Here is a 12,543-nt window from a genome sequence, read left to right on the forward strand (position 1 = left end):
TCCAAATCAACATTTCGAGAGTATCTGCGTCCAACCCTATTTGTCGTACAACTAGACCCTGAAGAAATTATACATTGTTAGTTTAATTAAACATTAGTTCATATATAAATTACTGATTATGGATCTAAAATAACCTGAATTATCTCTCACGAGAATGATGCGCCAATATGTTCGGACTCTAAATACTCCAAGACTGCCTCCTCATCAGTGTGACCTACCATTGTTTTTGTGCAAACAACAATATATATGTTAAACGACAATATGTAAGTTATGAAATGAAAAAGAAGATACATATTTGCATGGTTATTCTGTATCATTAAGATGTTTAACGAAACTCAAACTCCTATTAGAAGATGACTGTACTTCCTCTTCCTCGTCATTTATGAAGTCATCATCAACTCATTGAATTATTTGTTCTTCTACGACTATAGGATCAACATCAACTCTATATAAACTGATATCGCTCATTGATTCATCGATTGTATAAGTAATATTATTCACAACTTCTAATAATTCAGGTTGTTCATTCTCACGTTCTTCTGTTTCTATCATGTCCCACATATGCTTGTTTTGGACTACTTGCACCACTTTCCAATTATTACCATATTTGGGATCATTGATGTAAAACACTTGTTTGGCTTGACTAAAAAATACAAAAGGCTCGTTAACAAACCAATGACGAGCTGTATTAATTGATATATAACCCAAATCCATGTGTACTTTATTAGTCTTTTTAGGGTCTGTATCGAACCAAGTACACTTAAACATAATTACACATCTTCTTTTGGCATACTGGAAGTCAAATACTTCATTGACAACACCATAGAAATTATGGAGATCTCTTTCACCTTCACATTCTAAAGGCACTATGATCTCATTATTTTGTATACTCCGACAATTATCACGCTTAATACTATGATAACTACTCCATTAACAATGCATCCACTAGATGAGCGCACTTCTGAACTTGGTCTCATCGTTAGTGAATATATATCATCATACATATCTTCATTTTCACACAATGAAAGAACTTGTTAATTTAGAATAACACAATAGATCTTAAAAACTAATGTCACCTGAATTAATTCAATTGAATTTTTACTTGTCTTTTAAACCCATACTTACATGAGACTTGAACCAATCAGGAGAGCCTCATTGGTGTATAAATCATCCTAACTTTAAGCTTCATGTCGAATTAGTCTCAAATATTGCCTATAAGTAAGAGACGTGTCTCAATTTTATTACTCACAATTTTTATCAAAATCATCAATTACAATAGAATGTTCAAAACATACTTTGGATAAGATTTTATTTTCATGCAATTGTTCAAGATGTACCAATGTGCACTGCATTTCTCTTCTCTCGATAATGTTCTTACTCTTGGTACTTCTAATGGTCGTGCATTTTGTCTGAACGTTGAAAATTCACCACATATCTCATCCTCTAGAAGTCTATCATCATTTATTTCATCTCTATTGAACTTCATCTCAATTCCAGTTATGTACAAACAACAAAATAGCAACGATTCATTCATTATATATGTTTGTACTATAGAACCCTCAAGACATGCTTTGTTTCTTACATATTGTTTCAATGTGCATAAGCTTCTTTCAATAGGGTGCATCCAACTATAACTAACTGGACCTGCTTGTTTCATAGGGCAAATGGACTGCTAGGTGCACCATTACATCGAAAAATGTCGATGGAAATATTTTTTCTAACTTACAAAGTATGATTATAATGTCTCTTTATAATCGATCCAAATTCCTATAGATATTGTTTTTGCACATACATCACAGAAAAATTTGCACAACTCAACGACAACAGTGGACACGTCTTTTTATAAGTATGCTCAAACACCAATTGAAAGAAGCCTTTGAAGCAGAACATGTGAGTCGTGAGTTTTTAGCCCCCATAGCTTTCCATCTTTCTCATTCACATATCTTGATATATTTGATATAAACCCACCAAGAAATTTGACTGATTTCATCCACTTATAGAATGCAACCTTGTCATTAGTAGTCAATGTATATGCAGCGTGTGACTTTACAACTTTATCTCCTACCTTTTGTAGGTGTAGTTCTTTTCGTATATTTAGATCTTCTAAATCAAAACAGCATTAGTTGTATCCTTATTCATTCCCTCAATATTTAACAATGTGCCTCCAAATTATCACAATATTCTTATCAATATGCATAACATCTAACTTATGTCTTAATAAAAGTTTCAACCAATATGGAAGTTGGAAAAATATACTTTTTTTATTCCAATTTAAAATTTGTTTCCATTTCTTATCATGTTTCTTTGGATGTTTGCTAAGCACGGGAAAGTTTAACAAGTTCACCTCTCGTATGATATCTTCTCCATCCATGAAAACTGGAGGAGGTCTACGTTTCACTTTTCCATCATATTGTTTGTTGTTGTGCCAACTGTGATTATTTGGAAGATAACATCGATGCTCCATAAAATATTGTTTTCCTTTTAGCCTCAATGATGATGTATCTTCTTTACAAATAGGGCATGCTTGGTAACCTTTGATACTCCATCCAGATAGGTCACCATACGCAGGAAGTCATTAATAGTCCACAATAAGCTCACACACAGTTGAAAGTATTCGCTACTAACACAATCATAAGTGTGCACATCATTCCATAACTCTTTTAATTCTTCAATCAATGACGTTAAGTAAATACCAATTTCTTTCCAAGAGATTTTAGAGGTATAAGAACGGAGACAATGAAATTTGTCTCGTCCATGCATTTCCAAGGTGGCAAATTATAAGGAATGAGGACCACTCGAATTACTCATATTCCCAAATCGATTGAAGTCATTTGAAGCGAGTCCTAAACGAACATTTCATGTGTCTGAAGCAAACTGAGGAAATTCATGATCAAAATGCTTCCACCCTTTAGCATCAGCTGGATGTCACAACACTCCATTAGTTTCAACACGTTTATCTTTATGCCACCTCATTTCAGGTGCAATATGTTTAGATACAAATAATCACTTCAATCTTGGTATTAAAGGAAAATGTCGTAAAATTTTATGTGAAATCTTTTTACTTTTTCCAAATTCAATTTTGTACCGAGATTCACTACATACTGGACACTGTTGCAAATTGAGAAATTCTTTCCAATATACGATGCAATCGTGTTGCAAGCATGAATAGACTCATAACCTAGTCCTAGGTCACGTAATTTTCTTTTAGCTTCATAAAATGAACTAGGTATAGATACTCCAATGGGAAATGCTTCTTTCAACAATTCAAGTAACAAATTAAACGACTTGTTTATCCAACCGTTAAAAACCTTAATATGCATCAACTTCACCAAGAACAACAATGAAGAGAAATTTGTACAACCAGGGTACAACTGGTTGCATGCTTTATTTATTAAGTCTTCAAATAAGCTTAAATTGTTATCTCTTTCTTGGGCATTAGTGTGCATTTCATCCTCGTTTTCTTCTTCATTTACATCGACAATTGGACACTGTAGATAATTTATAATATTCAAATTTTCATTTTCTTCATCTATATCATTCATCTCTGTCATACTTAATCCACCATCATGTGTCGATTGAGATGTATGACTCTCATATCCCTTAGACAAGTCGACTGGGTCTCCATGATATACCCATTAATAATACGATGGAGAAATTTCATTAATGAATAAATGTCGTTCAACTCCATTTATTGGCTCCCACCTTGCATTTAGCTAGAAGTTTAACTCATAACCTCCAAGTTCCAGGCAAGCACAACAACTGCTCGGCCAAATCATAAGAACTAAAAAGGAGTGCAACACAAGGACTTTCTACATTTTTTTTATTACAATGTAGCTCTACATTTTAATTGACGATCAGTCAAAGTCGGTTTTTCGACCAAACTATCACCAAACCGACCTCCACCACCAAAGAGTTGAAAATTAATAATTGTTTTTGGTTTCGACTTTTTTTTCAAATTAAAAGTATAATAAAATTTGCTTTATTTAGTATTCAAACTTTTTCTAAATTATTAATTTATTTCATTTTTTTATTTTTTTATAAAGAAAGTTTGAGATCGCAGACCTTCCCTTTCCTCCCTATGAATTTAGTTGGATTGCAATAGATTTTTTATATTTAATATCATGGGAGCTAGAAGTCAGAAAGCCCTAAAAATGTGAAACTTGAAAATGACAATTTTTTAAATTATTTTTTTTTCTTAAAAAAATAAAAGAATATGGAAGTCAGTTGTTCGAGTCCAATCAACTAGCTTAATAGGATGTTCAAAAAACCTGACGACCCAAACAATTGGACTAACCACCCAAACTATAAAGTTGGGTTGAGTCAGTTTTATTCTTGGATTGGATTGGTTTAAACTTTTTCAATTTTATTGGGTTGAATTGGGTTTAGGGTTTGCTAAAAACAGCTTGGGTTGACCCAACCCAACCTGATTTACATAACAATAATAAAATGAATATATATATATATATATATATATCAAGTTTGACTACTTTTTTTTTTTTTAATTTTTAATATTTTTTCTTTTAAAATTGTTATGATATTTATTTTTATTTAAAGTTTGTAATAAATATCATAGATATTTGACATTTAACATTTAAATTTCATGAGATTTTAATTATTGTGTTGTAGATAAATTTACGTATTTTAAATTAATTAGAAAAATAAGTTATAATCCGACAACCCAAATTTTAAGAGTTGGATTAGATTAGGTTCGAGACTTTATTTGGGTATTTTGTGTTGTCAACCCAACCAACTAGGATTTTTGGGTTGGTCCAAAAAACATCCTCAATCAAACCCAACCCATATACATCTCTATTGCTCAGTTTTTGGCTTACCATGTTCGCCCTTAATATGTATAGGGTAGAGTTTATTATCTTAAACTTTCTCAAACTTATGAAAATTGTTGATACTACCTACATTAAAATGGGACAGTAAATTTATTTACAGTATCAAATATGGATGATGCAAGTATGAACAATATATATGTTTGACACAATCTGAAATCATATCAATCAGATCAAAGTTTGATAGCCTAATGGCCCTTGTGATGGATCCACTTTTTTGTCATTTCTTCCCATTAGAGATGTCATCCATGGAAAAAGTCTTTCAAGTTCATTGCTTATTGTATTAGATCTCGGTTGCCTGCTGTTGATCCCAAATTTTGATCTTTCAATAGCTCCCACCAGGTCTTCCCTCCATATCGTTTCGCCACCTGCAAAATAGAGAAGAAAGAACTCGAATGATGCCCCTGATTGCTCAAAAAACTCAAAACAGTTTTTGTTTCCAAGTCAAAACTGGAAGTAATTAGTTTGTGTATAACTTCAACGACGACTGACCTCTACGAGCAGCAAGTAGCGCTGCTTCGTTAACGATATTTGCAAGATCAGCACCTACATAACCAGGTGTGAGTGCTGCTACTAGACTGCAGATTAAGTTGAGGTCTTCCTCGAGCGGAACATCTCTTAAATGTACTGCCAAGATTTTTCTCCTTCCTTCTTCATCGGGCTCGCCTACAAGAACTTTTCTTGAGAATCTACCTGGTCTACATAGGGCAGGATCCAATGCTTCGGGTCTGTTAGTTGCTGCTATAACAATCACTTTCATATCCGACTCAAATCCATCCATTTCGGTCAACAACTATGGTAATTAGAAAGTATGAAAGTTAGATCATGGAATTTTTAATTTAAAGAATTGAGTAAAGAGCGAGGTGATTCATATTCTAAATGGAGATTACCTGGTTTAATGTTTGGTCGCGTTCATCATTGAAACTTCTACCCCGTTTCCCTCCGACCGCATCAAGTTCATCGATGAATACGATTGATGGTGCACATTTTCTTGCCACATTAAAAAGGTCTCTAATACGTGCTGCCCCTCTTCCAACAAACATTTCAACAAATTCACTGGCAGACACACTGAAAAACGGAACCCCAGCTTCTCCTGCCACAGCTCGTGCAAGGAGCGTTTTCCCTGTTCCAGGAGGACCTACTAACAGGACACCTCTAGGAAGCTTTGCTCCTAGTTTTTGGTAGTTCATAGCTCCTTGAAGGCATGATACTACCTATGACCAAAAATTTAGTCAATAGAGAAAGAAAGCAACTGCTTCACTGCTTGACATATAAATATATATTGAAGAAAATATTTGTCTTTGATTCCCTTTCTACTTTAATCCCTAAAGTTTTACCTCGATTTCTACTTTAGTTCCTAAACTTTCTATTGTAAAGATACAGCCTCTCCTCAAAGATCTAAATGTCGACATTATCAGGTAGTCAGTAGGACTTATTAGCAACTTTCATGGTACAGGAAAACAAGTCAAAGTTCAAGAACATAAAAATTCTAAGATCTTATAACCTACAATTAATTAGAAGAAAATAGTTCAAAAAAAGAACAAATAACATCTAGTAAAATGCGAACAACATTTCAGAAAATCAATTTTCAATCCCCTACGTTGAAACCAAACGCGTAAAATGGCATGCTAAATTAGTAGATAAAGAAGAAAGATTGTCAGATGTATGAACAAAATTTTAAATACCTTACCTCCATTAGCTCCACTTTAGCACCATCGACACCTTCCACATCTTCAAATCCAACCATGGGGCTGTTCGGTTGGCGCTTTCTCGCAGTTGTATTCGACGCAGAAAGTTGACGATAGAGAAGCCACATGAGAGGAATTAAAGGAATCCATAGAGATATGATCGTTATCAATGTAGTTCTCATCGACATCAAAACTGATTGAGGTGCTGAACTATAAGTAGTTCCCTTTTCTCTCATCAAACCAAGCAGAAACTTTTCATCATGATCTACTTTCCTAGTCGAGAATTGCCACTCTGGAATCGCAACACGGCTTTTCCTTCTCGAAATTTTTGTCAATAAATTCATTCTTGGGGCTTGACCAGTTCTTGACTCATCATTCATTCCCTTATCACTTCCATTAGAACTGTCTACTGCTACAGCTAATGGTTTACTATCCAAACCTTGAATCGGCTCCATAAAACTTTGATTAAAATATATACGACGAGACCCCTCCTCGAGTAAAACGTTGGTGACAGTTCCATTCTGAAGACTTGTAATGAAATCTGAATATGGAACATTCTTGGAAGGTGGGACTGCTGTTATTTTCAGAAACAAATAGAAAAGCCCCAAAACAATAGAAACTGAAGCAGAAAGGGTCACTTTTCTAACATTCCTCCTAATAAATGTCCCTACATTATTCAGAGCTGACCTAACAGAAATAGTTTTCAATCTTCTAGATAACAATCTCAACCTTGGACGTAATCTTAAACTAAAATTTCTTCTCAAATTGTTGTTCCTTCTACTACCCAGATGAGGCATTTTATCATTCATCAAATACCCAAGTTTACAGTTACAAGAGAATCCACACCAAGGTTTACAGAACTTGCTAAACTCTAAAAAGGAAAATCGCCATTGCCCATTTACGATTATACGAAATCTAAAACTAGAGAGCAATTCGCATTGAGAATTTCTATAGGTAGAAGGAAAGGCCATTGAAGGAAGAGAAAGTGAATTAGCACAAGAGTTTTTATACCTCAATACAGAGTTGTTGGTGTCAATATGAGGTCCAAAGCGTCGAGAGTAGCCATTATTGGAAATAACAGAGAGACCCGCCATGAAAATAATCTCAACTGGATTAAGTAAAAGGGGAAGTGAATTAGCTGAAATGAAGAACAGAGGAGAAAGATGAGGGAGAAAGAAGAAAATGGTATCTCAGAAATGTTGAAAAAGACTGAGATTTCAGGGGTTTGGAAGCTTGAGATTGTGATGGCATGGAGAAAGTTGGTGAGATTTTAGGTTTAAGATTAAGAAGAAGATGAATTTGGGTTTCGGGTATGTGGCTCAGAATTGGGGGCAGTGACTTTACAGAGAGGGATGAAATTTTAATAACATAAACTAAAGAAATACAAAAATCTAGGAAGAAACGATATCTAAATTTTAAAATAAAATTATAAGCTTAAATTTAAAAAGCATAGGACAAAAAAAAAAAGAAAACAAATGAAAGCAATCCAACTAAATTGATAATATTATTGTAAAATTGTGGAGCAAAATGAGAAACTACAAAATACAAATATAGAAAATTTTAATATTTAAAATAAACCAATAATATTTATAATATAAATATGGAAATAGAAATGCGTAACACATGTTTTGATGGCTAAAAAATAAAAACATAAGATACCAAAGTGAGTTTAATTTAGCGTATTTGACGTAACCTTCCATTCTAGAGGTGAGAGGTTTGATCCTCAAGCCTACAATTGTTCTACTAAAAATATATAATAATAAGAACATAAGCATAATAATATGTAAACACATATTACTCCCCAATATCCATGAAGGTACCAAACATTTTTCTTAAATCTATAAATAAGTTCATTAACACCCTAATCATTCCGTGAGCTCCATGCTTCTTCTTACCTTAATTTTTCCAATAAAATTTAAAAGAAAAAAAAGTTATCTTACTAATACATATACTTTTATTTTATTTTAGGCTTGTTTCCCCAATTATAGATGGATTGTTACCTTAACATAAATATAATAATATGGAAAAACATATTATTCCACAATAACCATGAAAGTACCAAACATTTTCTTAAATCTATAAATAAGTTCATCAACATTCTAATCATTATGTGAGCTCCATACTTCTTCTTATCTTATTTTTCCAATAATATTTAAAAGAAAAAAAAAGTTGTCTTTCTAATCCATATACTTTTATTTTATTTTAGGGTTGTTTCCCCAATTATAGATGGATTGTTACCTTATTAAGCGGTATGGTTGGCTTTAAATGTGAGGTTTTACCCTTCTTCAAAATTATAACATCCTCATACCTCTCTCCATAAGATGTGTTCAATGGAGAAGCCAGAAAATAAGAAGAGGGTTATTATAAACATAAATGAAGGGCTTCCAACAAATATTGTTAAAGCAATCATCTCCATTGGAGACCCTAATTAAAGACCAAACAAAATAATCATCTCGTTAAGATAATATGTAACATAGCACCAATTACATTTGTAAGACTTGGAATGATGTAATTTTAGATCACTCTTTTTCTTCCAAACGCTCTCATTCTATGTATGTCTGATAAAGTCCACAATTACATTTGTTATAGATCAACTAATATATGTAATCCCATGATACATTGTATCGATATCGATCATTCAATGAGATTTGTTGCCTCAATTGGGTTTGACGGTAATTGATCGAATGTCACAATTGTAATATAAATTCCTGTGATGTTTTGTTGTATATTTGTAAATATACTCTTGACACTCTATGACTAGGCATATTAAATCTAATGACTAATGAGTTTATGGAAATTACTCAATCTCAAATAGAAGATGATATTCACGGCTATGGGTTGGTTTTAGCCCTAGGACAAAGCAATACAAATTGTTCACAGTTAATATTCACGTTTCTTCTCCAGCTTGTATATGTTTTAACGCATGCCAAGGTATATTGTAAATTCATTACAAAAGTAAATTTCTATGATGAAGCATGCGTCCCTGGAGAAAGGCTATGATAGAATGATTCTTGATGTAAATGTTTTACTATTAAAGCTTGATTTGATGCTAGAAAAGAACCCGATACTGAAGGACACAGAGAAGATATCTAGGTAATAGTACCTAAGGTGTTGATGGTACTTAGAAAACTCTACGTGCACGTAGGTAGTTCTGAATGAGAGGCCGAAGTATGGGTCTCTTGGCCAAATACAGACGTTGGGTGCTAGAGCGATGTATGCTCGTTCCCAACTAAGGTTTAATGATGTTTAAGAATGTTTATTAATGTTTATGTTTAAAGGAAGTTGCTTGAGATGTTTCTCCATATATTTACATGTTTATAATAATATAAAGCATGATGTAATATGATTTTATAGTCACTCACTGGACTATTAGCTCACAGATTTTCTATGTTCTCCTTTTCCAGGTAGCGGTCAGATTCCTCAAGGTTGATCCTACTGCTGTTTGCCACTGAAAGACCCGGGTAGTTAAGAAGACCTTAGGTTGATGGTCTATATTTATGTACACATATTTTGAGGGGGAATCAAGGCTTTGTTAGTGAATGGGTTCAACTGTAAATATTTTACTTGTAGATATTATGTCATGACTATTTGCATGTGATCATATAATGTATATGAAGTCTTTTGAAGGCGAGCTGTTTGTATGCATTAATAATAGTTATCAGGTTGGCATTCAGGTGAGAGGGTTAGGGTGGTAAGTGCTGGCAACTGGGCTAGTAACTGCTACCATCACATCTTCTTCCAAGTTATGAGGGTAATCTAGGAGGGGGTGTGACACTTTTAATAAACAATTTCTTTTTTTAAGTTTTTCTTTTTTAGATTTAATTTGTTTAGAATTAGTTTTGATTTTTTAGAGTAAAAATCTATAAGCTTTTAGTCTTAGTTTTGATTGTAAAAAATAAAAAAATTATGGCACAGCGTTGCAACGCTGGGTAACCAGCGTCGCGACGCTGCGAGGCAGAATAGTGTTTTAAACGTAGATTCTGTCATTTTTAAGAAGCATTCCTCTTCTTCCTCTCTTTTTCTCTCAATTTTTCTTCCCACCTCTCACCGATTCTTCATCTTCACTTCAAATCCAAGTTATTTTTCTTCCAAATTCTTTAATTCCTTAACTTTTCATAATTTCTACCTTGAATTTTTTTTTGGTTTTCACCAAAACTCCATTCTAGGGCTTTCTTTCCTCTTCCTCTCAAGTAAGGGATTCAACACCTAAGGTAATGCATTTTCCTCTTTCTTTTAACTCTTTTATGATTATCTTGAATGTGATTTGAGTTGTTCTTGAATTTAAGTTTTGTTGGTGAGAAATCTAAATTTTTTGCTTGAATAATGTCTTATTTGCTTAAAAGAATGCTTTTTCTTTTGAATTTGTGAGTGTTGGATAGTTAGCAATAATATGTTTGAGAATTTTTCTGCTTGCATATTTATAATTTGATTAGAGGTGTGAAATAATTTTGTTTGAAAGTCTTTTAGAAGAGGGAATTAGGATTTTCTTAGGTTTCAGCCTCTATTCTGTGATTTTTCTTAGAAAACTTTTCCATAGGTCCTAAGCCTAAGAAAGGAAAAAATTTTGCCAGTTCAAGTGGTAGGAATTCTCCTCCACGTCTCGAGTCTAATATTCCTAGGTTTGTTTCTGAGGGAGCCGAGAGTAGATACCATCAAGTGATAGCTCTTAGGAACCTAGCGCCAAAGTGAGCTTTAACTTTAGAACCAAATTTCTATCCCCAAATCAGTTCCAAAATACGGAAGAGAGGATAGAAAGCCTTAGCAACTAACCCTGGTGATGCTATAGTTCCTTTGGTTAGAGAATTCTACACCAATATAGACCTAGATAGAAATGTATCTTTAGTAAAAGGTGTTAGAGTCTCTTTCTTTTCCTCTAGAATAAATGAAACCTTTGGCCTAGCTCAGTTTGACGATAAGTATAGTTGATTTCTATCTCAACCACTGGACGAACAGAAGATTATAGAAGCCCTATGTGGGCAAGGTGCTCAATGGACACGTTCAGGTGGAGTTACAGTAAGGTTTAGATCTATGAACATGTATGTAGTAGGTCAAATCTAGCATGCTTTTGTATGTTTAGATTGATGTCAGTCCTTAGATTGATCGATGTGACCCGAGATAGGTCCAAACTTCTTTATTGTCTCATTCAGGGTATGTTCATTAACATTGGGAGAGTAATACATGCTTCTACAAGATGATGTGGACATTGTTCTACAACGGGTAGCCTTGGACACCCTAGCTTAATAACCTTGTTGGTCAAAGGTCCAGGGTAGAAATACTTAGGAATGAGAAGCGTATGGGACGTAAAGCTCCAATTTCTAAGATTACCATCTCAACCTTCCAAGGCCGTGGAGTTGAAGAACTCAATAAACAATAAGAAGAAGAGCTAGGTGAGGAAGATGAGCATTTAGGAGAAGAACCATTTAGGGTAGAACTTCCCAATCATCCTCATGAACAACCCACTAGTGGTGAAACCTTAGGTGAGCAAGCACTTAGAACTGTCACTGAAGCCTTAAGGGTGAGTCGTGAAACCGCTCGCCATGTTAGGCGTACGCAAAGAACGGTCAATTTCATTTGCGAAAGAAACCGTCTTTACTATGCTAGCATAGGTTTTCAGTACGATCTTCAGTGAGAGCCTAACTCACCAGACTCAGACTGACTTGGCATCACACATATTTTCCCGATATCTTCTTCCATTTTTGCCATATCTTTTAGCTTTCGTTTTTCGTTTTACTTTTTATTTGCTTTCTAGGTTTAGAATGTTTAGACTAACTTTCTTTGTTTTCTTGTAGCTTTTATTTTCCTTTCTTTTTCTTTTTCTTTTCTTTTTTGTAGGAATAAATGAGAATGAAAGAAAAACAAAAACAAAGAAGCAGGAAAAATGTCTACCACCACCCATTGCGCGAAACTAGGGGAGTTCTTCTGTTCCCTTTTCATTTTGTCTTTATGCTTAATTCTTAGTTTTAAACATTGAGGACAATTTTTAGTTTTTAAATTGGGGGTGGGGGACATTGCAT

The 12,543-nt window shown here is 33.9% G+C and overlaps 1 protein-coding gene across 1 annotated transcript; it reads right to left on the reverse strand.

Annotated features, from left to right (window-relative positions):
- Nucleotides 1-4,888: 4,888 nt before the first annotated feature.
- On the reverse strand, nt 4,889-7,893 carry LOC120080296 (probable inactive ATP-dependent zinc metalloprotease FTSHI 3, chloroplastic). The gene is made up of 4 exons (XM_039034926.1): nt 6,532-7,893; nt 5,732-6,055; nt 5,334-5,634; nt 4,889-5,209 (listed from the first exon to the last, which is right to left on the reverse strand). The coding sequence occupies exons 1-4, from the start codon at nt 7,621-7,623 to the stop codon at nt 5,010-5,012; spliced, it is 1,917 nt and encodes a 638-aa protein (XP_038890854.1). The 5' UTR covers nt 7,624-7,893; the 3' UTR covers nt 4,889-5,009.
- Nucleotides 7,894-12,543: the final 4,650 nt, after the last annotated feature.

The sequence above is a fragment of the Benincasa hispida genome, chromosome 6, assembly GCF_009727055.1.
Source record: "Benincasa hispida cultivar B227 chromosome 6, ASM972705v1, whole genome shotgun sequence".
Lineage (NCBI taxonomy): Eukaryota > Viridiplantae > Streptophyta > Magnoliopsida > Cucurbitales > Cucurbitaceae > Benincasa > Benincasa hispida.